The 27341-nt window shown below is 44.6% G+C and overlaps 1 protein-coding gene across 1 annotated transcript in view; it reads right to left on the bottom strand.

Moving 5' to 3' along the window:
• The window catches only part of LOC136144905 (suppression of tumorigenicity 18 protein), an 81533-nt gene that overhangs the window by 28829 nt on the left and 25363 nt on the right, over window positions 1–27341 (bottom strand). Inside the window, exons 5-10 of the mRNA XM_065902884.1 lie at window positions 20589–21383; window positions 14833–14967; window positions 13613–13703; window positions 12549–12653; window positions 9557–9744; window positions 7133–7344 (exon numbers count right to left, since the gene is read on the bottom strand). Of these exons, the coding sequence (XP_065758956.1) occupies window positions 7133–7344; window positions 9557–9744; window positions 12549–12653; window positions 13613–13703; window positions 14833–14967; window positions 20589–21383 (1526 nt within the window). The remainder of the gene's footprint in view (window positions 1–7132; window positions 7345–9556; window positions 9745–12548; window positions 12654–13612; window positions 13704–14832; window positions 14968–20588; window positions 21384–27341) is intronic.

The following is a 27341-nucleotide window of genomic DNA, read 5'->3' as shown; positions in this document are numbered from 1 at the left end:
CTGAGCACCTGACCGTGCTGGGGAAGGGGAAGGGGAAGGGGGGGTAGCAGGCGGCCATGCGGGTACAGATGGGCTTTAAGTGAGCTCACAGATGCACTCGACAATTACACACAGCACCAGAGAAGGGGCCCTTTCTGCCCATGGATGGGTGGATCACACGTAAACTGCATGGATTTCATTCAGAGCAGTATCAATAGACATCATTTCTCTCTGTGCCTGAAACTCCACATGGCAGGGCAATGAGGAGGTGGGTGGTGGGAGAGGCCATCGGAGGGGAGAGGACAGCCCTACCCAGACAGGGACCCCCAGCCCGACTCCTAAGATGCTCATTTCTCAAAGGGCTGTTTAGATCTTATTTTAATCGTTTGAATTTTAAGCTTCTTGAGCCTGGTCTAACACTGCTCATATACTCTCCAACTTGGGAGCAACATCAGTGACCATGTAATTCATCCACTTCTGAGTTAGAGATATTCCCTGTGATGTGTTGATTTTCAAAAGGATGGAGAAAGCACATAACATTTTCAAGCCACTATATTTAGGGCAAAAGAAAACGGAAAAATCTAGTGTCGCTGCCTTCAAGAAGCTTATTTGATGCATATAATCTTTTAGTGAAAAAGACTACAAATTATTATTTTAGTTTATATAATTTATGTATAAATTATACAATTATAAATTCTTATTCAGCTGAAAGTTGAGGTGATTATCTATTATAAGCCTTATCTGTACTATAAAATCAGTAGTGACTCAGATGTCTGCCAACAGAGGGACAATATTACACTGCACCTATTAACTGGCACATTATGTGATCAGTAAAACGATAATTTCAAGGACTTTGTCTCAACAGGGAAAAGACTTATGTCACTGAAAGCAGTAGACAACCTGGAATTCTGGTTACACTTACAACTAGGGAAAATGGGAAGAAAATCACTTTCTGAAGAAGAACAAAAGGGAAAACACAGAAATTCTTGCGAGCATGGGCTAAGGGCTCTTCTCCTTGAATATTTCCAGGAAAATGATAATATTATATTGCTTCAATAATAAAAAAATTATCTTACATTCAAAGATGGTGACAAAGTAAATAAAAAACAAAACTGCAATTTTACTTTAAATGTTCTGATTATGAAAACATTAAGTCCCAAGGCATCAATACAATAAGATAGCCTTGTTTTCCTTATTTGGCATATTTTCCGTTGTTACTAAGGACAGGTTGAACCACCTCCTTGTTTTGTGACAGGACTAAGACAAGAGCAAGGGGAGGGGGTCTGCAGATGGGTTTCTGCTCCATCTCTCCACGAAGGCTCTTCTGTTCTTGATTCAGGGGGTTGTCTGGGGAAACATCTTCTTCACATTGAAAGTTCTCTGAAACATGTTTTCAAAGTAGGCGGGGTATTGAATACAGTTCACTGTGCTATACAGAAAGTCCTTGTTAACAATACCCTGCCTACTTTGAAAACATGTTTCAGAGGACAAGAGTGTGTATGTTTACCCCAAGTTATTTATAGCACAGGGCACTCTACTCAATAATCTGTAATAATTTATATGGGAAAATAACCTGAAAAAGAATAGATATATGTGCATGTACAATTGGATCACTTTGCTGTATACCATAAACTAATACAACACTGCAAATCAGCTATAATATAAAATAAAAATAAATTAAAAATCTAATTAATATAAAAAAATAAAATCTTCTTGCCTATCCTCAAAAAAAGTAGGCTAGGTACTAACCATAAACAAATGGGGACTTCCCTGGTGGTCCAGTGGTTAAGACTCTGTGCTTCTTCTACAGGGGGTATGGGTTTGATCCCTGGTCAGCGAACTAAGATCACACATACCCCTCAAAATTAAATGAATAAATGAATAAAATAAATGAACTGAAAACATCTTATTCTTACTAAATTGCAATTGAACATTAATATTAATACTATTAAGACTATGACTCGTAAGATATACTAATAGAAATCCTGTGATGAAATTCAGAAGAGAAGTAAGTGACTGATAGGAGGTGTAAAATTAAAGTGTTGTTGTGTTAGTCGCTCAGTCATGTCTGAATCTCTATAACCTCATGGACTGTAGCTCACCAGGTGCCTCTGCCCATGGAATTGTCCAGGCAAGAGTACTGGAGTGGGTTGCCATTCCTTTCTGCAGGGGATCTTCCTGACCCAGGGGTTGAACCCAGGTCTCTTGCATTGCAGGCAGATTCTTTACCACCTGAGCCACCAGGGAAGCTAAATTTATAATCTTTTCCACTAAATCTTTGTCTGACACTTGAAGTCATAGTGAAAACTCTTGGTAGACCAGTAGTTTGTACACCAGGGAATGATAAATTCTTCAAGGAGATCAAAAGTTAGGCATGAATTCAAGTTTTGTCTCTAATAGTCATAGCTTTGCCACTTAGGGGCAATTATTTAATATCTCTGCACTACTTTCTTCACTTGCAAAATGAGATGCCATTCAAGTAATTCTTGGACTTCCATGGTGGCTCAGATGGTAAAGAATCCACCTGCAATGCGAGAGACCTGGGTTCAATCCCTGGGTAGGGAAGATCCCTTGGAGAAAGGCATGGCAACCCACTCCAATATTCTTGCCTGGAGAATCCCATGGACAGAGGGGCCTGGCAGGCTACAATCCATGGGGTTGCATAGAGTCAGACATGACTGAGTGACTAAGCACACAGCACATTATGGGCAGAGGGCTCATTTACAGTGCATGACACATAGTAGGTATTCAGCAGACAACACAACTGATAATAATCATAATTTGATTGGGTGTTTGGATGCTAAGAGACCTCCCTATGCTGTTCTACATGGAAGCAAAGAGCTGGTTTCCCCACACATGTCGCTGATTCCCTGAGATCTTGACTACAGTCCCTCAGAGCAGTTCACTCACATTGTGCAGCAGCATCTGACTTCACATTAAAGTTACTGAAAAAGGCTGATTTTGGATTCTAACCACCCCCAGAGCCACCAGGCTATTTCTGAGAGAAGGCAGCAGGAGTGGCAATGTGATAGCGTGTTGTTTCTCGGCCTTGTTCAAGCACAAAACAGACTTTGAACTTTAAACATTTCAAGCAAGTGTCAATTTTTTGTTTTCTTTTAAGGCACACTGTGCATATGCCACTTTGTCTAAACAGGTGGGGAAAACACCAAAACAAACAACAGAACACTTGGCAAGCGGCAGCGATTGGGATAAAGATAGACTGTGTGCCTGTTCCTACCTCTGCTGACGAGGGAGGAGGAGGAAGGTGGGGAGGAAGGAGGATGGAATGGGCTCCGCAAACCCCCGCTGCTCACTCCTCCTGCTGCCTGGCTCTCCTCGGTCCTGTGCTCATCTCAGGAGCACCATCTCCAGACTCAAGGGGGAATGTCTGAAGCTGTGGTCCATCTATGTTTTGCAAACTCACAGGAATTCCACATGGAACTGAAGAACAGGCTGCAAATCTCAGGACCAAGGACAGTTCTAGTATCACACTGTGGCTCATTCTTCAAACAAAAGGGTCCGTAACCACAATGATCTCCACTCAGTATTGCTATTACTAATTTTTCTCTGATTTGATTTCTGAAAGAGATACTTAAAACACCCACAGGTGGTTTAGGCAGTGTGGACATGCTGTGTAAATGCCGGATTGGATTTTAACAGAAGCAATTCTTTCTAAGATCTACTTTTAGGATGTAGTAGATGTGAGCTTGGGCAGCGACTGACAGCGTTTGCCCTGGCACCTGCACCCAGGGCTGCGCAGGTGTGAAGGGGGCGGGTGTGAAGGAGGCATGTGGGGTAGGCAGACAGTCAGGCTGAGAAACTCGGGAAGGTGGACACTTCAGAATGTTCATAACGTTCTTCATTGTTGGTTCTCTTGCCTCCCTGAGGTTTGCCTCTGTCCTCGTATCTTCCACAAGAGTGGGGATTTTGCATATCACTAATTCAGTTATCCTGCCAAACTTGGGGTGAGTTATGACTTTGCACATAGCTTGAAAGAATTTGTATTAGTCCTGATGAGTGGGTATGAAGGCAGTCTCAAGGTCAGTGTCCTTTGGCTTGATTTTAACAAAGTCATGCCCACATGCAAGATTCGTAACTTGTTCTCCTCTCGGCTCTCTTTAAACAACTTCTGAGAAGCTCACTGGGGGAAGGAAAGGACCAGATGGAGGCACAAGAAAATAAATCTTTTGCCAAAGTTCTGGTCAAATTCCTTACAGAGTCACCCACACCTCCCCTGGACCTCAGGAAAGGCCCCTCTGAAGACCTTGCTCTCCACCTCTGGTGACCACTTTTTTCGTCCTTCTCTGACTGTAAGCTCCTCAAAGGTAGGGTCTCTGAGGGACTCTGCTCTGATGGGCAGCCCAGCACCTACAGACTTTCCAGTTGGGGCAGCTGGATCCTCCTGCCAGATTCTCTCTAGTCCATCAACAGTGCGTCTATGCTCAGCTCTAGAAGTGGAGAATGGGGGAAAGTCGTGTATTTCTATATCCTTCTTTCCGAACTAAGAACTCAAGAGGTCTCTGGATTCTGATCAGCGAAAACAAACGCACCAAACACCCACCGTGGAGGAAGCCCCGCATCCTGGTGGAGAGAGAATCATGCTAGTGTTCAGTGCGGAGCGAGACTGTTTACACTTAATACCACACGAAACAAAGGGCATGGAGCAGAGGGCGTTGCGGACAACAGAAACGGCCGGCCCAGGGCACTGCTGGATCAGAGCCCGTGTTTCAGGGTTAATTACTTTGGCTTTCTCTCTCTCTCTCTCTCTCTTTTTTTTTTTGCTACAATAATTACTTTTTGTGGTTTTAGGAATGTATGAGGTTCTCTTTTAAGGTCAGAAAATAGAATCCAACCAGGATAGAATTCTGCAAATCATTACAGTGGTGTATAAAGGCCTGGAGGAGGGTGACACAAGGTGACAATGTCGGGGGCCACACTGATCCTGTTTATCACCCACAAAGTCCAACGAGACAATTTTCATGGGAAAAAGGTTTTGAAAACAGCCAGCATCACAGATGCCCTAAAAACCAACTGCCACATTTTTTGCCCCTTCCACTCTTATGGTCTCATCCGTGGTCGGGCTCCTGCAGTTAAGGTGTGGTTGACAGTTTTGGGGCTCGGACATTTGGGGGGTTCCTGTCATCTTTGCTGGACTCACTCCTTGGCTTCAGCGATTGATAGAATGTGGAGAATACAAAGGTAAAAGGCAGAAATTTGAAGGAACCAAGTGATATTTATCCACATAGAGGGAAAGCCTTCACCCTACAACCATTCACTCAAGCAAATATAAGCAGCGTTAGCCATTATAATGCTGGTGCTTTGGTTTTGTGTGAGTGTGCTCAGTTGCTGGTTATGTCTGACTCTTTAAGACCCCATGGAATGTAGCCCACCAGGCTCTTCTGTCCATGGGATTCTACAGGCAAGAATACTGGAGTGGGTTGCTATGCCCTCCTCCAGATCTTCCTGACCTAGGGATCAAACCCATGTCTCATGCATTACAGGTGGATTTTTTACCGCTGAGACACCAGGGAAGCCCCTTTATTCTTACAGGATAGCCTAAACTGACAATAAAGCAAATAGGAAAGAAGACAGTTTAGTATCACTCCAATGAGCTTCACATTAGAATATCCCTTTAAGAAGGAGAAATGTACTCAGGTTTTTAAAAATGAATTTAAGAATAACCAAAGTTACATTCTAAAGGACCCAAAATCATTCATTTATGTAAATAATCTCTGACTGTGATTTCTGGGGAAATTGGAGTTTTCTTTATATTTTTGAGGCAACGTGTTTTCCTTTGTTTAAGGAACTCATTTGTTTAAAACGGTTTTTGAGTGGTTTTTGGCCACCAACTCTTCCTGGGGTTTACTTGGCTCAGACCTGTCCAGAAGCTAATTCTGATTTTTCTGTCAAATGCACCATGCCACTGTGCGCCCTGCTCTCCTGAAGGCCTGGCACGCGCACAGGTGAGCAGCTGACTGCACCGGGACAGGCTGAACTTAAAGGGAAAGGGGAGCGAATGCTTGTGCTCACTGAGTTTGGGTTAGAGTTTAACCAGGGCATCTTCCACCCAGAGGAAGAGGAACTCTTCTCTAATCACCACTTCTTTGGTGACTCAGACAGTAAAGAATCTGCCCGAAATGCGGGAGACCCAGGTTTGATCCCTAGGTCTAGAAGATTCCCTGGAGAAAGGAATGGCTACCCACTCTAGCAGTCTTGCCTGGAGAATCCCATGGACAGAGGAGCCTGGCAGGCTACAGTCCATGGGGTTGCAAAGAGTTGGACATGACTGAATAACACTTTCACTCTTCTCCAAACCAGCCTGGGCACGCTCTGTCACCTGGCTTCTGCCAGCTAGGTAGGAAAACAATTTCTTTTAACAGCCTTCCATGTAGACAGAAGTTACTGGCTCTAGCTACCTGCAGCCAGTTCTGGCACCCCCAGCTGAGGGTCACTGTTACTCTAGAGCATCACGACTCCATCTTTGGTTATTATTTTCATCAAGACATCCTAAACACATATGTCTACTTCTTCTTGTTAGTTGTCGAGGAGAGGTTATTAGAGAAAGGTGATTAATTTTGTGAGCTCCAGAAAGATGGGGATCTTCAGAAACTTCCTAGAATTTGGTTCTGGATTTGAATTTGGGCCCTGAGCTCTCAAGAGCCCTTGATCCTTCTTTTGTTGACTTAATGGACCCAGGTTTTATGATGTCCTTCGAGAAAACTATAGCATCTCAGACCATTTTATGCTCTATGAGGGTTCCACACACAGTAATGAGATGTCATGAATTTTGCCATGTTTTACAAGTGGCGGTTTCATAACCACATCCTACCATCTTTGATTCTCAGACAGTGAACAGTTTCCGCTGTTCAGACAGATTCTAGTGCTGTCTGTGTTCATGCCGCTGTGGCCAGGACCCCAACACAAAAAGAGGTTTGGAATCCACTGGGCTCCCCAGCCCAGTCTCCACACCCTCCCACCCAGCTTCCATGCACAACCTGCAAATGAGCCGTGGTCTCCCTAAACCCACCAGGCTCACCCCTTCTCAAGACAAAGGGGGCCAGGCCGCGGGGGTGGTGAGCATGGCCAGGATTGCGGAGGCAGCCTATCCTCACGGCGAGCCGCTGGCCCCCCTCCGGGCTCTTGGCCTGCCTACCTTGGCGTGCAGACCCTGCTGTCTGTTGGCGAGGATGTCAGCGGCTTCCCGGCAGCGGGTGGACAGGTTCAGGATGGCCGCAGCTGCTGCGATGTGGGTGTCTTCACTGCGCTGGCCGGAGCCGTAGGAGCTGGCACGCCCTGGACTCTGTGTGTGGGTGCCTGCACTCGGCAGCCGGGGGGGAAATTTCCCTGGACTGGAAAAATGCTTCGCTGTTGAAGAGAGATTTGATTAGCAATTGCACAAACATGGATTTACTCATTAAATAGACTTGTTTGAAAGACAGAACTTCTTGCATGAAAATATGTGAAGACTACGTACATAGAAGCACACTTCATTCTCTCTGGGTACCTTAAATGAAGGTTTTCACTGGATTGGTTTTCACTGGAGTTCATAGATCAAACAAGGTGACTGCTGAGAAAGAAGGCCTATTCTCTTACTGTTTTTTGTATTTACACATTTTATGAGAAAAACTCTTAACTCAGGTTACTGGGCACGTGCTCTGGCAGCACAGGTGATAAAAATGGTAGATTCAAGTCTATGCTTATGAAACTTATCGCGGACTAAAGAGGCTTAAGGCCACAACGTCCACAAACAGTGTAGGTGTGAGAATCAGCAATCCCTGTGGAGGAAATGGACTGTTTCATATTTGTTCTCACACTAACAATTTATACTTAGATGCAGAATTGCATGCTTTGCTATCTGTTATGCAGGTTTGTCTTGTGCTTAAATCAGTAGAAGTTTCTCTTCCTCCAACTTGGTGGGCCTGAGTAGATGATGAAGCTTGTTTTTTTTTACTTCATTTTTGTGTTCCGGTGCAGGGCAGGGAGTAGGGGATGGACTGAGCCCAAGTTCTTAAGGTGAACAGAAAGGCACTGAATTAACAAGGTTGAGTCCTCCCTTATGCTTCTGCTGTGGGTACCAGGGTGTCCCTGAGAGAATTAAACATGTTTCTCTTTACTCTGGGTGTTTGCAAACATCATTCAGGGACCGGGAGGCACATCCAAAATTTAATGTGGGATATAAAGGTATTTGGCTGTTTTACTGTATGTAGTGTTTATTTTAAATATTTGATCATTGTTTTTCATAAAATATAGTTAAAAACATTACCAAATATTCCTGAAGTTATAAAAATGTCACCGAAAATTCTACTTTTTAAACCAGTATCCATATTATATGAATATTTAGAAGGCTCTTATTAACTAGTAACTAGTTTCACCTGAATTAAACATATATATATGTGTGTATATTTTATATACATATAAAATAAAACTATCTGCCCCCAGATACAAAACACTGTGTGTGTATTTGTGGGTATAATTTTCCCCATGAATCTAATAGGTTGTCAGTGGTTACCTATGTTGGTTATGCTTTATTTTTAGTAAGAACAGGTAAAACAATCTTTTAGAGTACAATATATTCTAGTTGATGGACACACTCCTCCCTAGCCTGTTTAGCCACTGTTGGGTTTTACACAGCATTCAAGTTCTTTGAAAAATTTGGTGATTCATATCACAGAAGGGAGAAACATTCTGTGTTCCTAAGAGCACCACATCTAGGTAACTATGTGTCAGATCAAAGGGAGTCCAGGGATCTGCACAATGCTGTAAAAAATTCATGGTCTATGGAGGACTCCAACTGGGGGATTATTTCCCTTTGTAGAAATCATTCCTGGATTTATTCCCAGGTGAAAAATCTCACCTTTTCATTAGAATATTCAAAGACTCTAAACAACTGGAAGAAACTGTTAGAAAAAACATCAAGTTTTACATGTTACAACTGCCTTTGCATTATGACTGTCCATACAAATGTGTCATTGTTAGAGAATGAACATGTTTCTGCATTAATTTTTAAATCTGTGGGTGAACATCTCCATAGTCACACTTTTTTTTTCCTAGTAAAATCTTGATTTCTGAACTGTGAGTTTCTTCTTAGACCTTTCACTTTTTCTCCCACCTTAAGTCTGAAAGCTTTTGCTAATGCAAGTAATACTTTAAGCAGTATTTCACTGTTTTACCTATTAGATTTTCATAATTTTAATATGAATTCAAATTACTGTATTATAATAGCTATTGCAGTTTTCAGTATACTAATCCCAATCCTGGCTAAATGAGAATTAAATATTTTGTCAGAATTACTGTATTTAGATTCAACAACGGCACCATATTTGTAGAATAATTAAAACATGAACTATTCACCATACTCAGTGTAACATCATGTAATATCAATTGTACTGATTAACTTATTATTATTATTCTTGTTTTATTTCACTGTATATTTTCTCTCCTCCCAGCAATAGTATATTATCTATTATTAAATATTGCTAAATATTACCAACAAATAATATATTACCTACATCCCCTCCCATAACACACACATACACAAGATACATTTTTTGGAATAAGTATTGGAATTCAAGCTTACATTCAGGAAATGGTGGTGTTTTCCGACCTGTTTGTACAAGGGGGCGTTTACCAAAAACCTGGGCATCGAAACTGGCGTAATCAAAGGGTACTTTTCCAAACTTCTCTTGCTCTTTTGACACCGTGGCTCTGGGAGAGGTGATGGCTTGTGATCGGAAGTTGAATTCGATTTGCTTCACCAAGCTCGTCCTGAAGAGAGAGGCACAGAGCTCGAGAGAAACAGGACACTCTCATGAGCATCCCAGCGTCAGAATTTAAAGCAGGTTGGATATGTCACACCTGTGGGTGCTACAGAGACATGCCCTGGGGGAAAAGCTGTGGTCACAGCCGGACGGGGTGGAGGGACAAGGAGGTGCTTTGGGTCCTGGGTGGTCAAGTTGGGGGGTGTGGGGGGCAGTTGTACATGGCTTGTCTGAGTCTCTCATCTGTAACAAAGGGAGCATCATCCTCCACTCATTAATAAAGATGCTTAAGGAGCAAGTATGTGATGTCTATTTGCACTCCGAGCTACCTAGAGAAAAGGGTCACGTTACTGTCACCAGGGCTCTGATAAGGTGCACACATCCCGCTGTTCGTCAGAGTAGCAGTGAAAGTCACGACGGTCACTAGTGAGGAAATGTCAACATATTCTGTTCGGCAGAGCCAACAGGACCCTGACGTCCAACAGGGGCAGTGTCGGCACCAGAGACTGGATTTCTGAACCATGAACTTCTTCTGAGCCTTTTTACTTTTTCCCCCACAAGTTCAGATTAAATGCTTTTGCTGTGTTATGTAGTATTTCAATATTTTATCTATTAAATTGCCATTGTTTCAATATGAATTAAAATTACTATAATAGCTATCACACTAGAGTTATCTTAATCCAAGCTAAATATGACTTAAATATTCCTTTAGAATTACTGTATGGATTAAACCAGGGCATCATGTCTGTGTAGCGCCAACGTCAACCAAGTAAAACACAAATGTGGTGCTGTGGTCTAAGGCCAAAGAACACAAATATACCTTTCACTATTAAGTAGTATCAACATACATTACTTTTCTTATTTTTCCCACCAAAACATACTTTGCTCATCAGAATGTCAAAGTTTCTGTGATATTTCTTGGATTAGGTAAAAAGCTTTTGAGTGCTACATCAAAGTATTTAAGTGATTAGTTGATCTTGTTATGGCATAAATAACTAGATTTATAGCCTTAATATTGCAGCAGTGTTCTAGCCTAAAATAATACGTCTCCTTTAAGAAATGGGCAAAAGGAAACAATGCTATATTTCTGCGTTTGATAAATAACCTCCTTAGGGAAGTTCCCTGGTGGTTGAGGGGTTAAGAATCCAACTCCCAATTCAGGGAAAACAGGTTTGACCCCTGGTTAGGGAAGAGCCCACATGCCATAGAGCAACTAAGCCGGTGCACCACAACTACTAAAGCCCTCAGGCCTAGAGTCCGTGCTCTGCAACAAGAGTGAAAGAAAGTTAAAATATTAGTCATTCAGTCGTGTCTGACTCTGTGTGACCCCCATGGACTGTAGCCCACCAGGCTCCTCTGTCCATAGGATTTCCCAGGCAGGAATACTGGAGTGGGTTGCCATTCCCTTTTCCAGGAGATCTTCCCAACCTGGAAGATGGAACCTGGGTCTCCTGTATCGTAGGCAGATTCATTACCATCTGATCCACCAGGGAAGAGCCACTGAAACTTGAGAGCAGCCCCTGCTTGCCACAACTAGAGAAAGCCCTACAGGCAACAAAGACCCAGAATAGCAAAAAAAAAAAAAAAAAAAAAAAAAAACTTACTTAGGGAGAAACTAGAAAATACAGTAATACTGACAAAAATTTTTGTTATAAGATTTTTAATTGATAGCTACTCAGTAATTCATCATGATCTTTGCTTGACTTATCTTTTTCACTCATGTAATTTTGATTCTTGGCAAAGTCATGCCAATTGCCCCTTTTAATTAAATCTACAGAGGCAAATATTAAAGGAACACCATATCTTGAAAATGTTCCTAATAACTGTTTTTCTCAGTGTCTCAGTAACAACAATGAAGATCTGGTTATCTGTTGTAATCCTGAAATCATTTTTCCTGCATGTGTGATTTTTGTGTTAATAAGTGCACCCACCACTTCACACTGTGTGGTCCTCTGTCGTTACTTAGGTGTAGGTAAAGCCCTCCAAAGTGCTTGAGACAATAGAGGACCCAGGACGAAGAGGAGGTATTTTATTACTAGTTACCAATTTGGAATGAATGTCTGTTTTAAAGAAACTATATGCATATCTGAAAGAGAAGGATGGATATACAGCATCACATATTTTGAGTGATGAGATTTATGAGATGGAAAGGTTACGTCAACCATAAGGTGGTGCGTGCCTGACTCGTGGGAGGGCTTGCAGTGAGTGACCCAGAATTTTGATTAATACATGCTATCATATGAAGTGAAACTGAAAGTAGCTCAGTTGTGTCTGACTTTTTGCGACCCCATGGATATATAGTCGATGAAATTCTCCAGGCCAAAATACTGGAGTGGGTAGGCTTTCCCTTCTCCAGGGGGTCTTTCCAACCCAGGGATCAAACCCAGGCCTCCCGCATTGCAGGCAGATTCTTTACCAGCTGAGCCACAAGGGAAGCCCAAGAATACTGGAGTGGGTAGCCTATCCCTCCTCCAGCAGATCTTCCCAACCCAGAAATTGAACTGGGGTCTCCTGCATTGCAGGCAGATTCTTTATCAACTGAGCTATCAGGGAAGCCCATGTCATCGTATACTTCATATCTTTTCGATTCATCCACATTATGTAACTCTGCACACAGATTAATTTTAAGTTGAACTTCTGAAGGGTCTAGCAGTTCATTTCAGTGACATGATGATGAACTGGGCCAGCCTCTCAAGTGGACAGTGGCTGTTGCGCACTGAAATGAAGGTAGCCCATGATGCTGGCATGTGGGGGGCGAGGGACCCTCAGTGTAGGATCTCGGAACACAGGGAGCATAGGAGACTGCCATACCTGTGACCCTGCTCAGGACACTGTCCGGTTTTGGGAGAATCAAGCTGACTTTTGTCCTGGGACATTGCCAGTTTTTCAGCTGCAGCAATTGGACAACCAGAAAGACTGTTAAAAAAAAAAAAAGTGGGCAGATCTGAATTAAAAAGAGAATGTAATTTGCTTGGGCACCTACCTCACTCATCCTTGGAGTACACCAAATGTTAAGTCGCAATAATATTAATAATTCCCTTAGCACCATTCTCATTCTAAAAGATCCCAGAGGGCTTTGCAAACTATTGTGTCAACATTTTTCCCCAAATCTCATCTCAGAGGTGATAGAAAACAAACTCATTTTAAAATCAAAATATTATGTAAAGGAGATATAACTGAATTATTTGGAAAATTGGTGGTATTTTAAGTATCAACAGAATGCACTCATCCAATGGCAATTATCCAACTATAGATAATTCCATGATATAACAGCTTAGGGCCTTTGGCAAAATGTTAAGAACTTAATTTTACATCTTAGTTTAAATGGAGATTACAGGATATAAGTTTTCTAGCAATATGCATATGCATCAAATAGTATCTCATGATTACATAATCTATACATAATACATGTAAAACAATAAGTATTTCACCAAAATATTTATATGTATGCAATACATTTGTACATAAATGCACATATGTGTTTTAAGTTAGTTGCAATCTCTGTGGAATAACTCAAAGAAATGATGCTTGCCTTCAGTAATCTGAAGCTCTATGGTGACTGCTTTAATGCACATTGGATGGGGTTCAAGAGAACCCCTAAGCCACTCTTTCCAATGTCAAACAGCTCTGGGGAGGTTCAGAGCAGAGGTCACGGTCTGTGTGTGTCCGTATATGAGTATCTACCCCCTGGTGTTCAAATATGACATTTTTTGTTGGCTACTCTATGAAAATTTCTAGGGAAATTATGAGGCATTTTATTTTTTACTCTCCACACATCTAGAATATTTCTTATCTGTGTCAAGTGCTAACATAGTTGACAGTGATCCAGCAATTGTGACAACACAGGGAAGTCCCTGGAGTCGCATTCGTATTACCTCCTGTGCGTGTTGCGGTTGCTATTCACATGCCCTCGTCCCGTGCATCCCGGGGTGGGGCACTTGAGCACATTTTCATGCATGGCAAGAACTAAGCACAAAAAGCACAGAAAAGAAAAGAGCAATTTACTACCAGTGCATCACATGCCAAGAAACTGATATCTCAACTTCGCACCCAGATGAATCTAGTTACGATCCAGCTTGCTCCCTTCCCATACAACTTCGGGTTGAAGACCAGGAGCCCGTGCGAACATCCAGTATTAAACGTCTTTGGGGCGGCTGGCACTGGGACATGCCCATCAGGGCGGGCTGTGTGGCCTAAGAGGTGTTTCAATAAGAGGCTCCAAAATGGAGGATGGAGCCTGCAGGTATTTCAAAGCTTAGGATCAGCTCTCCCCTCCCCTCTCCCTCCAGTTTTGGGGCTCATGGGGGGGCCATGGGTGGAGGGACTAACAAGGCCCTCACTCAGGGCCCTCAGCATCTGCAGGAATGTCCTGGGCGACGCCTCAGATGCCAGGTGTCCCAGCTGCCAAGAGAGGTGGGGGACACAGATGATGCTCTGGAATCTCGGGTGAGAAAGGACCACAGGGCCCACAGAGCATCACTCAGGCCTTTTATCTCCTGTATATTCTGAGGCTTTGATACTGAGGTCTTGCTGACTCTGGGGAGATGGCCCCACCTGGGGCTCCCTAATTCCTAGAGGTTGTAAACACTTTTCAAATGCAAACCAGATAATTGGAGTCCACGTCTGATACCCTCCCCCATCTGATTCTCACTCCAGGACACTCTCCACCTGTCCTAACCCCCAGGGCCAGGTCCCAAACCCCCAGGCTCCAGAGCTCCCTGGAAAAATTCCAACTGGTCGATCTGAGACTGGCTTACTTCAGCGAAGGCTCCTGCCAACGATTCTCCCCCGCTCTCCTCAACTCCCCACATTCCCTGCTGGCCCTAGTGCTTCCCTGGAGGCCCCGCCTGGCCTGAGGAGCCCTCTGCTCTTGGGAACTGTGAGAAGCAAATTATGTTTTCAAGTCAGTCATCTCTTGATCTATTGGTCTCACTGCATACCAATTTTTTAATGAATACATTGTATTTTAAAACACCCGGCTAGACGGGAATTGTCTTGACACAGAGAGAAAATTCAGTGTTTCCCTGTCTAATCTCAAACTGGAGGAGAAGGTGGGCGACCCCATGGACGTCCTTCAGGGCCAGGCGGCACTCACTCTCCAGGGGGACCCGCACTTTGTGGGGGCACCCCGAGAGGCTGCGGTGGTGGGGGTACAGTCCCGTCACATGCCCCGTGCCGTCGCATCCAGGGATAGGGCATTTGGTCTCTCTCTTCTCAGGCCTTGGCGAGTCTGCGGAGGAATTAAATGGAGAGACAGCTGGTCAGTCCTCGCCCTCCCTTCAGAAAGCGGCCCTGTGGGGCGGCCTTCTCCTGTGGCTTAGCCTCCACAGAATAAACACTCACCTCAAATCGCCCTGAATAAGACCCTCCATGAAGACCCGCGGGAGCAGAAAAAGTGCCTCCTCTCTGATTTTCTTGGTATTTTAAGCAGAGGCTGAGACAGGGCGAGGGTGTGTCAAAACACAGTGACAGTTTCAAGTTGTCATGTCAGAACGTAGTTGTGAAAAGTCAGCCCTACACCAGAGGATGAGTAGGCTCCAGAAAAGCAAAAGAGAAGGAATGTATTTAAACCCACACAGTCTCTTATTGAGGGAATCTGGAAAAGCCAGGCTCAACCATCACACGATGAAGAAGCTGTCCTATTTGAGGAGGGACTGCCTGGCTGGTCCAGCGGGTCCCGGTGGCAGGTGCAGTGGCCCCAGGGCTCTGGGTCCCATCCCCGTGGGGAGGCTGCCCTGACCAGAGGCCACCTCTTGCCACTCCCGGCCAGTGGACAGGGCCGCAGGGGCCCAGGAAGCCCAGACCTCCGTGGTCCACAGCCCTGGATCAACTCGCCCCAGCTGTGGAGGAGAAGAGGCTATGGTTTCACTCCTGATGCAGAAACTGAAGGTGGAGGCCTGGCAAGGACACATCCTTGGGGGAGACCTGCAGAGTATGGGGGCAAGAGAGTGGGGCAGCCTGGAGTGTTCACAGGGTGCTGTCAGAACACGTGGGGGTGGGGGTAGACCACACATGCAGCTGGTAGAGGAAAGGGACGCCTAGTAACCCACACAGTCAGGCGGCCTGGAGGGCGTGGGCTGACGACAGCTCAGGGTCCTCATTTTCCAGCACACGTGAGGCTGGGGGTTAGATGATATGTGTGAGTGTGTGTGTCTGTGTGTGCATGTGTGCTCAGTCATGTCCGATTCTTTGCGACCCCATGAACTGTAGCCCGCCAGGCTCCTCTGTCCATGGGATTCTCCAGGCAACAATACAGGAGTGGGTTGCCATTTCCTTCTCTAGGGGGTCTTCCTGACCCAGGGATTGAACCTGTGTCTCCTGCATCTCCTTCATTAGAGGTGGGTTCTTTACCCCTTAACCACCGGGGAAGCCTGAGGGTTAGATCAAGGATTACATCAATACATAAAATAAATGAGGACTAACATCAGTATGCTCATATTCATGACTGAGAGGGAAGATAAGCTTAAAAGCGAAATGCATTCTCAGAGCTGAAACTGCACTCTAGTGAGTGAAGCGACAATGCCAGCTTGGGACAGGTCTGTCCCTCACATCTGGGGCTTCTAGAGAACCAGGACCAGAACGGGCAGAGAGGGCTTCAGAGAAAGGACCAGTGTGGTGCGGAGGCTGCGGCTTATCCGAACTCCAAGCATCAGGAATCGGGAACACATGATGCTGAGAGTGAACGTCAACAGTCCACGAGGTCCTGCCGCAGGGAAGCCACGGGCGATGCGTACGGGCAAGGTCCCAGCTGCGAGGACGCCGAGGGCCCATATGCTCCGGCTCCAGAGGCGGCACGGAGCGCCAGGCAGCGCTGCCGATGAATATCGTGGAGAGCAGACGTGCCTCAGTGTGGCCGCGCCACCCCAGTTTTCAGAAGGTGCACGGTCCTGGGCAGATGGGCACAGCAGGTCGTGTGTAATGCAATTACTGGGGTCGGGGGGGGGGGGGCGCTGGTTTTAACAGAGGGGGAGGAGTCAAGGACCCTTGGAGTTAGAAGTGCTGCCTGGGGAGGGGCCAGGGATCGGCAGGGAAAAGACATGGAGGTGGAAACAGACACTGGAATAGCTGGTGTGCATGTTTCCTGAGACAGGATTTAATGCCGGGGTGTGGAGACTTCACTGTTTTCTGTGAGACAAAGGGATGTATGAAGAGTTCTGACATGTATGATTTTGTGGGGCTATTTTTCACTGAGTCTGAAAATGCTGCCAAATTTCAAGTTCGTTTGGGTACAGAATGTCTGCAGAAAGCTAGTCAAAACCCTTGATGTTTGATTAACATGAAATCGGGATGGGGGGCTGCTGACACCCCATGACAGTGTGTTGGAAAGAAGAAGCAACCTGAATTCTGATGGCCTCCCTCCCTCGGATCTCGGCCAGGTGAGGCCTCATTTCCAAACCACGGTGAGAGGTCTGGCCATGCTCTCTGCCTGCGGGAAGCCAGAGGGGGTGTGGGAGATAAGGGAGGCTGGCCCCTGCCCAGGTGGGGGCCGTGTCTGCCAGCCCCTCCTTTTGGGAACAAATACGCCCGCAATGCTCTCTAGGGCCAGCCCCGTGCCTGAACCAAGCGCAGCAGCCGCTCTGGGGGTGGGAGGGCTCTCTGGCCTGGCTATTCTTTCTTCATTTTCTTTCCTGGATGCTGCTTAATGAAAATGACCTTGTATTCTGGTGACCTGACATCCTGATGGACTCGTGGGCTTGTTCCCATGGCTCCCCTTCACCCTGAAAATGTCACAGGCTGTAGAATAAATTTTACGGTGACTTTACTAACACTGCGACCCAAAACCTCCCTGTGGCTGGTGGCAACAGGACAGCCAAGCCCGGTAACTGAAGACTTTGGTGAGACGATACTTTAAAATCCTAGTATTCTTGGAGAGCAAAGTCTCACGCCCGAGGCGCATGGGAAATTAGTGCTAACTTGTTGTTGTTTAATCACTCAGTCCAACTCTTTGGGTCCCTGTGGACTGGAGCCCACCAGGCTTCTCTGTCCATGGAATTCTCAGACAAGAATACTGGAGTGGGTAGCCATTTCCTCCTGCAGGGGATCTTCCTGACTTAGGGATTGAACCTGCATCTCTTGCTATGGCAGGTGGATTCTTTACCACTGAGATGGCTGGGAAACCTGGTGTTAACTCCGGCACATGGAATATACTCTCAAGAGAAAAAAAACAGCTCCTCTTATGATCCCACACCAGGGGTGAGAGGAAGAGTATGAACTTGGACATCCTCTGGGAGAAGCCTGAAGTCCCTGTAGTCAGCTTCACTGTTCTGTCTGTTTCTTCCTGTCTGGAATGAAGTTCCCTGCATGGACTTGACACCCCAAGGCATGACCTCACCCGCCTCCCCCACCCCACACACAGGCTACACCATGGACTCATCTAGTCCCATCAGTGATGCTCTAAGGCTCCACCGTGATCTGTATTCCCTAACTCACATTCTATTGCCTTGTTAATTTCTGTAAACAAAAACGTTTTGAAAGTTCCATGAAAGAGACCAAAGTATTATCATGTGCTTTAAACTGTGGCACAAAGTATCTCCAAAGTTGAGATTTCATTGGCTGAAGATGCCATCAGTTGTAAGAGGAAACATTATTCTGTGCGCCAGTGAGAAAGGAAAAACAATTGAAAACTGAAAAATGGCACACCCTTATAATTTTACAGAGATGCTAAAATGGGAAAACTGTGTGTCTTAGAAGGGAGGAAATAGAGTGCTTTGGAAATGATGGGGTTTTGGAATAGGAAGTAAATTTCATCTTTTTTTCTGATTCTGTTGTTCATTAAAACACATACACTTGTGTGCGCACGTGCGCGCGCACACACACACACACACACACACACACACACGGGTAAGTTCCACAAGCTGAGTGTGAATGGAGTGCTCAGGGCTGCTTATACAGCATCCTGCCCCAGACCACAAGCTGTTCCTTAATATCCAGCCCTTACAGTATGTACCCAAAGAAGTACTTGTCTTATCCCTCACCAAATGACATTATTTTATTCTTTTTTTCTCAGAGATGAGCTATAACACAGTATTAGACAAGATTGCAGGTGAGTACTAAAATGGACTTAAAACACCCACCTGATTTCTCGATAAATTTCAGTGATCAGAACATCTAGCTAGATAGCACATTATTCTCATCAACCCTGTAAGTCCGCAAACTTGAACTTCTCTAGGATATTCCTCCCCTAATTCTGTGGTTCTCAGATTTTACAGTGTCCAAGAATCACCTCAGGAACTTGCTTTAAAAAAAGCAAGTTATGCACATGAAATGATGTTCAACATTGCTAATTATTAGAGACATGCAAATCAAAGCGACAGTGAGGTACCACTTCACACCAGTCAGAATGACCATCATTAAAATGTCTATAAACAAAAAATGCTAGAGAGGGTGTGGGGGAAAGGGAACCCTCCTGGACCACTGGTGGGCAAGCAAACTGGTACAGCCACTATACAGCACAGTATGGAGGTGCCTCAGAAAACTAAGATAGAGTTACCATATGACCCAGCCATCCCACACCTGGGCACATATCTGGAGGAAAATGTGGTTAGTTCAAAGGGATACATACACCCCAGTGTTCACTGCTGCACTATTCATAATAGCAAAGACATGGATGAGCCTAATGTCCACTGACAGAATGGATAAAGAAGATGTGGTACATACACACAATGGGATATTACTCAGCCATAAAAAAGAATAAAATAATACCATTTGCAGCAACATGGATGGACCCAGTGATGATCATACTAAGTGAAGTAAGTCAGAGAGAGAAAGACAAATATCATATGATGTTGCTTATATGTGGAATCTAAGAAAAATGGTACCTATCCATGAAACAGATTCACAGATATAGAAGAAGAACTTATGGTTACCAGTGGGGAAGAGAGGGGTGGAAGGGATAAATTAGGAATTTGGGATTGACATATACACACTACTACATGTAAAATAGATAACTAACAAGGACCTACTCTACAGCACAAGGAATTATGCTCAGTGTTCTATAATGACTTACATGGGCAAAGAATCTGAAAAAGAATAGATATATGTACAAAGGGCTTCCCAGGTGGTAAAGTGATGAAGAATCCACCTGCAATGCAGGAGATGCAGGAGACACAGGCTTGATCCCTGCGTGGGGAAGATCCCCTGGAGGAGGATCCAGTATACTGAAGTAGGTTGCCGTTAAGGACCACCCCTTGGGAAACCTCGCTTAACTGAAGGACTCATCACCAGGCCCACAGAGTGCAAAACTCAATGGTGGTAGTGGGGTATGTCTTCAAGGGAGATGCAATTTCCAAAAATATGAAGATTTTAAGGTCTCCCCCAAGCACACTGACTTTCTCATTCGAGTTTGGTCCAGATGTTTCCAGATTCAGAGTTAGAGAGCTTGTTTAAAGCATAGGCTTATAAAGGAATTAGCTCCCAGTCTTGTCCCAAGAATGATGAGAACATCTTGCCTGGCTTGCAAGTAGCCTGATGTTATTTTGAAACTCCAAGCCAATGAGATGATCCCAGAAAGAGGGTGGGAAAGAACAATTAAAATTCAATAAATACGAATGTATCTCTAACATATCCAACATAGCACTTCTTTAAAAAAGTACTGTATATTTTTAAAAAGTCATATTAAGAGAAATACAGTCAATGATTTGTCTTGTGTGTGAAAACCACGTAAAACCAACCAAGCTTGATTTGAGAACAAGCTAGAGAATAGGAGAAAAATTTGGTAATTTTATAGTACAAATTAGATTTTTAAAATGTGTAGTCAAAAAGCTATCTGGCAGAAGCAATCAAATCTCACTCATTCCCCGCCCCCAACTCTAAAGCAATTTTAAATGAAATAAAAGCAAAACCAGGTCTTACGTTTATTGGGAAAGACTTGTCTTCCACCCATGTCGATGACTTTGGTTTGCCTCCTCTCCCCCGAGAGATGCTCCAGCAGAAAGCGGTCCAGCTCTTTGTAGGTGTTGTGGAAGACGCAGCCTCGCTCAGCCTGCAGGGCGATCGCCTGCTCCAGCAGACTCAGGTTCCCCTTGGCTTTCTCCAGGGCAGCAGCCTCCTCTGTCCCGGCGACCGGACACCCACGACCGTGACTGCGGTCCTCACTCCCTGGAAAGGAGGGCTGGGCTGGGCCATCTGATGGGTCCAATGGGGTGTTCTGAGGGTCTTTCCTTTCTGTTTCTGAATCACATGCATTTTTGCAGGAGATAAACTTGTTGCCTTCAGTTTTTATTTCAGGAACTTCCAGTAGGTCTTTCCTATCATCCACTAAAACATACTTTGGGGCCCTTGGAGGTTTGGTTTCTTCTGAGAAGTTGGAGCCACTGTCCCAGCCATTCTCCGCACTTTCAGAGTTACTGTCACTGTCAGAGGAGGGCGAGAACCGCAGCTGGGAGTTGTCGGCCTTGTCTTTTCCATCATCGGAAGGAACCATAAAGCACTCGTCCACTTCGTCCCCCTCTGCTTTTAGAGACTGGATGCCGCTGTCGTTTAAATTTTCACTTATAGTCTGAACAGATGCACTTTTTTCCAGGGTCCCCAAGTGCATTAGGGATTTGACCACGAGTTCCTGATAACAGCCGTATCTGTCTTCCTTCCCATCTGAGTTTTCTTGTGCGGTTGAATGAAACTTCTCTTCCATGGGTTTTATCATGATTTCTTCAAGGGGAAAAAGAAAGCCATTATTTGAAAAACAAGAATGAAAATATTTTAGGGAAATTACAATGATCAATAAACAGACAGATACATGTACAATGGGCTTCCCTGGTGGCTCAGGAGACACTGCCCTGTTTGAAAAGTACAATTCGAACACCCACAGTTCAAACCCTGGATCAAGAAGACTCCCCGGAGGAGGGCATGGCGACCCACTTCAGTGTTCTTGCCTGGAGAATTCCATGGACAGAGGAACCTGGAAGTCTACAGTTCATAGGGTTGCAAAGAGTCAGACACAACTGAAGCGACTTAGCACACACACATACATATATAATAGATGCAATATGTGAATATGTGGACTCTATCAATTTTATAAACATTGGGTAGAAAAATATACACTTTTGACAAAACAAAGTAAAATTCAGATCTTAATGTTCTTGAGAATTACCTTTAAAGAAATGAGCTATTTGAATTTGCAACACGTCAGAGCTAAGTGTGTTTATAGTTACTGAAATAAATGCTCAACCATCAGAGTTCTGAATGTGAAATTCACATTACTGTACCTCTTATATTTGCAAGTCTCAGCCAACTGGAAGAAAATCAAATATATGTCCTATTATGCATTTTAAAGGAAGTATTCATTGGTTTTTCTCTGCTAGCTGGCAATATATTTTCAAAGCTTATTCAGTCGATTTTCTCTACTTCTGTAGAGAAACAAACTTTCAGATTTCAAACTTTCCCAAACAAACTTTCAGATTTTATGGAATGTTAGCTAAAATACACAACATGTCTACACAGAGATGGTAACTAAAAGAAGCCCTGATCACTTTCATACTTGTATCATGGAAATTACACACCAAGGGAAACACAAGTAAATGGAAAAAGAGTAAGATGGAATAATGCCTTGATTAGTAGCACAGTTTCTGGCCTGGTACCCACGTACACTTATGTGAAAAGGGAGGTGGGGATGGTTGGAGATGCTGAATGTCAGCTAGTTGTTCCCAGTCCTGATGGTCAAGAAGGCCTGGGACTGAGGACAGGCGCCCAAGTACCAGTCTGTCCTTGTCATATCCACATCCAGAGCAGCCATCAGTGTCACCCCCCTTCCCTCTTGGCGTGGCCTAGTCGGGGTGACAGACGGTGTGTGTTTATTTATATACACTGTCCCCGTGCAAACACACCAACTGGGTCCACGGGTGCCCCAGCCCCAGCCTGGCACCTGGGGAGGGGTTGCCCAGGGAGCTCAGCGCTTGCCAGGCTGTGAAATACACCAGACAACCCGGCAGTGGTCCCTGGCACTCATGAAGACAAAAAAAAAGCAGGACCATTTCTGTGTCTCTACAGGCAGAGTGGGGGATGGGAAGACAAAATAATAAGCCTCCTTAAAGATTGTTAAAGACACCAAGTGCAGGACATTCTGCGTTAATGCATGTCTTGAGGGGGAAGAAAAGCACAGGCGTCCCGCGGAAGGGCTGCGGGAGAGGGTGTCTGTGCAGAAGACAATATGCCTTTTTTTGGGTCCCATTTAAATTTTTATAAACATTGTCTCTGACAAGGACACTCAAAAATACATCTCCATCATCTTCCTTTCTGGTAATTATCTCCCTAAATCAACACTGGACTGCCAGGATCAAGTAAATATTGCCATAGTAACTAAAAGCATTTTTGGATGAAGAGAAGAATTGAGTCACAACACTAGCCCCTTTAAATACCACTGATTATAGGGTGCAGTCCTTTGTTGGGATCTATTCAACATAAACTGAAAAATTTAACATTTTACTTCCTAGAAAAGAGGCTGGCAAAACCCAGCCCATAATATTTGAGAGGACGGTCTATCCTCTCCTGAATTCATATCAGAGGAACTCCAGGTTTAAATAATATATTAAACATAGTCTAAAATGCAAATGAAGTTTTTCTCAATATCACGGCTGGCTATTAAGAGAAAGTGTAAAGGGTTATGATAATTTTAGAGTATTATGAACTACAGAAAACAAATAAAAAGCGTTTTCCGTGAATATGCTCAATTCATTGAACTATTCTCTCAACTCCACTTAAGTACCCACATGTGTACAATAATGATTTATAGACATTATACCTAATTATGCATATTTGGGCTGTGTGAGAGTGCTAACAAAAGCTCTGGAAAGCAACAATTACCTCTGTTGCTTAGCTACATAGTTTAAAATATTCCTATTAAGTGCAGATCGTCGGAGAGGCGGGGTGACAGCCGTGCACGTGTGCCCGACAATGCGTGTCACCGAGCCGCTGCCAACGCGAGCGTTTTGGGTCATTTCCAGTTTCCATAATTGTTTGGTTCAACTGTTGGTTATATGCTAAAAGAAAATATTTATTAATTATTCTTCAGAAAGAGAGGAGCCCTGCCGGGAGAGGTGCCGGCGTGCAGCGTCCGGGGATTTCCAGGCATGCTCAGCAAACCTGCCAACCAACCTGCCACGCGCCCACTCCCGCTGCTGCCACTGTCATTGTCACAGACAGAGACCCTGAGTTCACTTGGAGCCTGACAGATCTGCGACAGGGCGCCCAGGCTCCCTATATTCTCTATGCTCATGCAATTTTACTTTCCCGGGTGGCTCCGTGATCTGTTTTGTGCTTCTGCCCCTGAAATAACCCAAAAGACCTGCACTGGAGACCTCATTTGATCCTGGGCCTGGCGTGTGTCTGTGTCAACCGCAATGGCTCCTCAGCCTCATGGGACAGCAGGTGACACCCTCCGGTCTTCAATAAAGGATGGACACTGTCCCTTTCCTGACGCTGCAGCAGAACGAGCGATGGTAGAGGAGACATAGGAGCCTCCACCTGGACAAGGTGGGGCCTGTCTTCATTCAGAGTGAGGAGTGACCTGCTGGCCGTGGGAGGGCCCAGTCTTGCCCTGAATCTGAAGAGGACTCAGCCCAGGTTGCCATTGTCCACGTCACACACACGATCACCAGCTGCCTTGGGAACAAGAGGGTCTGTGCACAGCGTGGAGGGAGACTCCCCCTGCCCAGGTCTGAAGTCCAGAGCCTGGGGTCATGACCTGTGTAATCTCAGGCAGGCCACTGTCCTCGGAGTCCTGGGTCCTCATCTTTAAAGCGATCATGAGGGGCTCCCCTGGTAGTCCAGTGGTTGAGAATCCACCTTTCAATGTAGAGGACACGGGTTCCATCCCTGGTTGGGGAACTAAGGTCCCACATGCCTCGGGGCAATGAAGCTGGTGTACTGCAACTACGGAGCCTGGGGCTGCCAACTGTGGAGCCCACGGGTTCTAGAACCCGCGCTCTGCAACCAGAGAAGCCCCCTCGTGCTGCAGCTAGAGAAAGCCTTGAGCCACAACAAAGACTCAGCACAGTCAAATTTTTGTTTTAAAAAGGATGATCTGACATCCCAGTGACCAATGAGCCAATGATAAGATATCCTGACAATAAACTGGTATGTCCCTGGTATGATGTCCAGTTACTTATTTCATTTAATCTTCACAATAACTCCAAGAAAGGTACCTTTGAATCTCTTCTACCAAAGGGAGACCAGGGTTCTAAAGAGCTAAGGGCTTGCTCTGGTTCACATGGCCAGCCAGTGGGGGGCTAAGAGTCAACTCTGAAGCCCGGTGCCTACTGTTTGCCCAAATCTGGATACTTTCAAGACTGAGTTATAGGAAAATACTAAAATACACCTGTCAGCTAACTGATGATGAAAAACAACACAACCTAATGTATAAATAAAAATACATAAAACAAACACAACAAAACAAAAACTAACATCATGCATTTCACAGCAACATGTGATGGAAAATTCCTCTGGTACATTCCCGGGCTTGGAGAGGGGTAACACTTTCCTCATAGAGCAAAAAAAAAAAAAACAAAAAAACAAAAACTGTTTTTTGAGGGGCCTGATATGTAAAAGCTCACATTTACTTTACACCAAAGTCTCTTCTCTGAAGGGTCTGGTAATCCTGAAGGTACAGAGCACTGATCACCCATGCATCAAAACAGCTTAAACAAAAGAAATCCTCCTAGTGGTCCAGTGGTTAAGAATCTGCCTTGCAATGCAGGGGACACAGGTTCAAGTCCACGATGGGGAACTAAGATCCCACATGCTGTGGGGCAACTAAGTCTGCGTGCTGCAACTAGAGAAAGTGCGTGCTGCAACTAAGACCCCATGCAGCCAAAAATAAAAATAAATAAACATATATTAAAAGAAAGAGAGCCTCTAAAAGTCATCACATGTTTTGAGTTTGATTCCTTTAGTATAACTAAATTTCGGATTTTAGTTTCTGTTTCTAGATAAATGATTTTTACAGGTAAATTAGTTTTCCAGGCCTCCTGAGTTATGTCAGTTTTGCTGAGAATGAAAGCCCTAAGAAATGAATTCGTCTTTCAAAGTTTTTAAGTGGGAGTGGCTTATCCCTTACTTGCTGTTTCTTGAGAGATAAAATGTTCAAAATATCACTGCAGTCCCCAGAGCTCCCACTGGTATGAGGAGTTTCTCAGATTCACGAGCTAGTGCTCACAGCCTGGGGAGGACTCCAGACAATGGTTCACCCCACTTCTTTCCTTCATCTGCACGGGGAATACATGAGCTCAACCTGCCTCCTGATGGTGCTTTGAAAGCTCACCTTCTGTTTGCCCTAGTGGAAAAGGTGCATCTGCTTTGTTTTGTCTAAATTTTCTTCTATCTATTGCTCTTTTTCTAAAAATGTTTATTTATTTTGTTGCACTGGGTTTTTGTCATAGCATACAGGATCTTCAGTTGCAGCATGTGGGATCTAGTTCCCTGACCAAGGATCACACCCAGGCCCCCTGCATTGGGAGCTCAGAATCTTAGTCACTGGACCACCAGGCAAGTCCCTCTTCTATCATTCTTATTGCCCACGGGCAGCTCTTGGAAAGACAGCTGGCAGAAGGCGCATGGGGCACAAATTTGCCATTAAAGGGACTCAAGCTCATGATCTTAGCTTTCGTGAGCTTATATCCTCTCTCATCACCTAAACTGCCCACTGAACACACAATCAGGCACACACCTGGTCAGGTGAATACCTTGGGGCACCTGGATGGTAGATAGAAGTCCTTAGGCTGGGCTTGGATGAAAACCCAGCTCTCTTTCTCTCTGGGGGAGTTGCTTAGGAGGCTGAAGGCCACTTAGAGTCTTCCTCTTCCAACCAGGGAAGGGGGCACCTGGGACTGGTCATTTTTGGATATGTGACTTCGTGATTTGACATGGTGGGGACTTTGCCCAATCTGCCTTCTGAAGGTACTCAGAGCATGAGGATTGGATTATGGAACATGATTAGCTGAGAGATCAGAATCTTGCTTGTCTTTCAATTGTCTCTTAATTATCTTCTTTCCAACAGCTACAAGCTGCATCACCTTCAGCATTAACTCGTTTGTCCTCAGTGGTCTCATCTGCACACCTGTCAGGTCACTGTTGGGTGGGTTAAGTGATATGATTTATGTGCTCAGGATATAGTAAGAATCAAAAGTAATGGCCATCACAGTGTAAGTTTAGCATATTCATTATTAGTAGTACTGGTTCTAATATTGAATATAAAAAAGAGTGAACCTTTCAGAGGCTGCAGAGAGGTGTCCATCAGTGCTTATAAGTGAATATTTAACTGAGAACATTTGACAGTATATTTTCCTGGTCAATATCAAGCACCTACAATGATCATTCATCAACAACAGAAGGTGGGAAGCCTGTGGGCAGGTATGGACCTGGTCCTCATGGCACCTGCAAAATGTTTTGTGTAAAAGATGTAAAAGACTTGGTAAATTAATGTCAATGGTATTAATTATTGTGTGTGTATATGCTCTGCTCAGTCATGTCCGACTCGTTGTGACCCCATGAACTGTAGCCCCCCAGGCTCCTCTGTCCATGGGATTTCCCAAGCAAGAATACTGGAGTGGGTTGCCATTTCCTACTCCAGGGGATCTTTCTTACCCAGCGATCAAACCCATGTCTCTTGTATCT

This window comes from Muntiacus reevesi, chromosome 12 (genome assembly GCF_963930625.1).
Source record: "Muntiacus reevesi chromosome 12, mMunRee1.1, whole genome shotgun sequence".
NCBI classification, from domain to species: Eukaryota; Metazoa; Chordata; class Mammalia; order Artiodactyla; family Cervidae; genus Muntiacus; species Muntiacus reevesi.
This window is presented reverse-complemented; position numbering and strand designations above follow the sequence as displayed.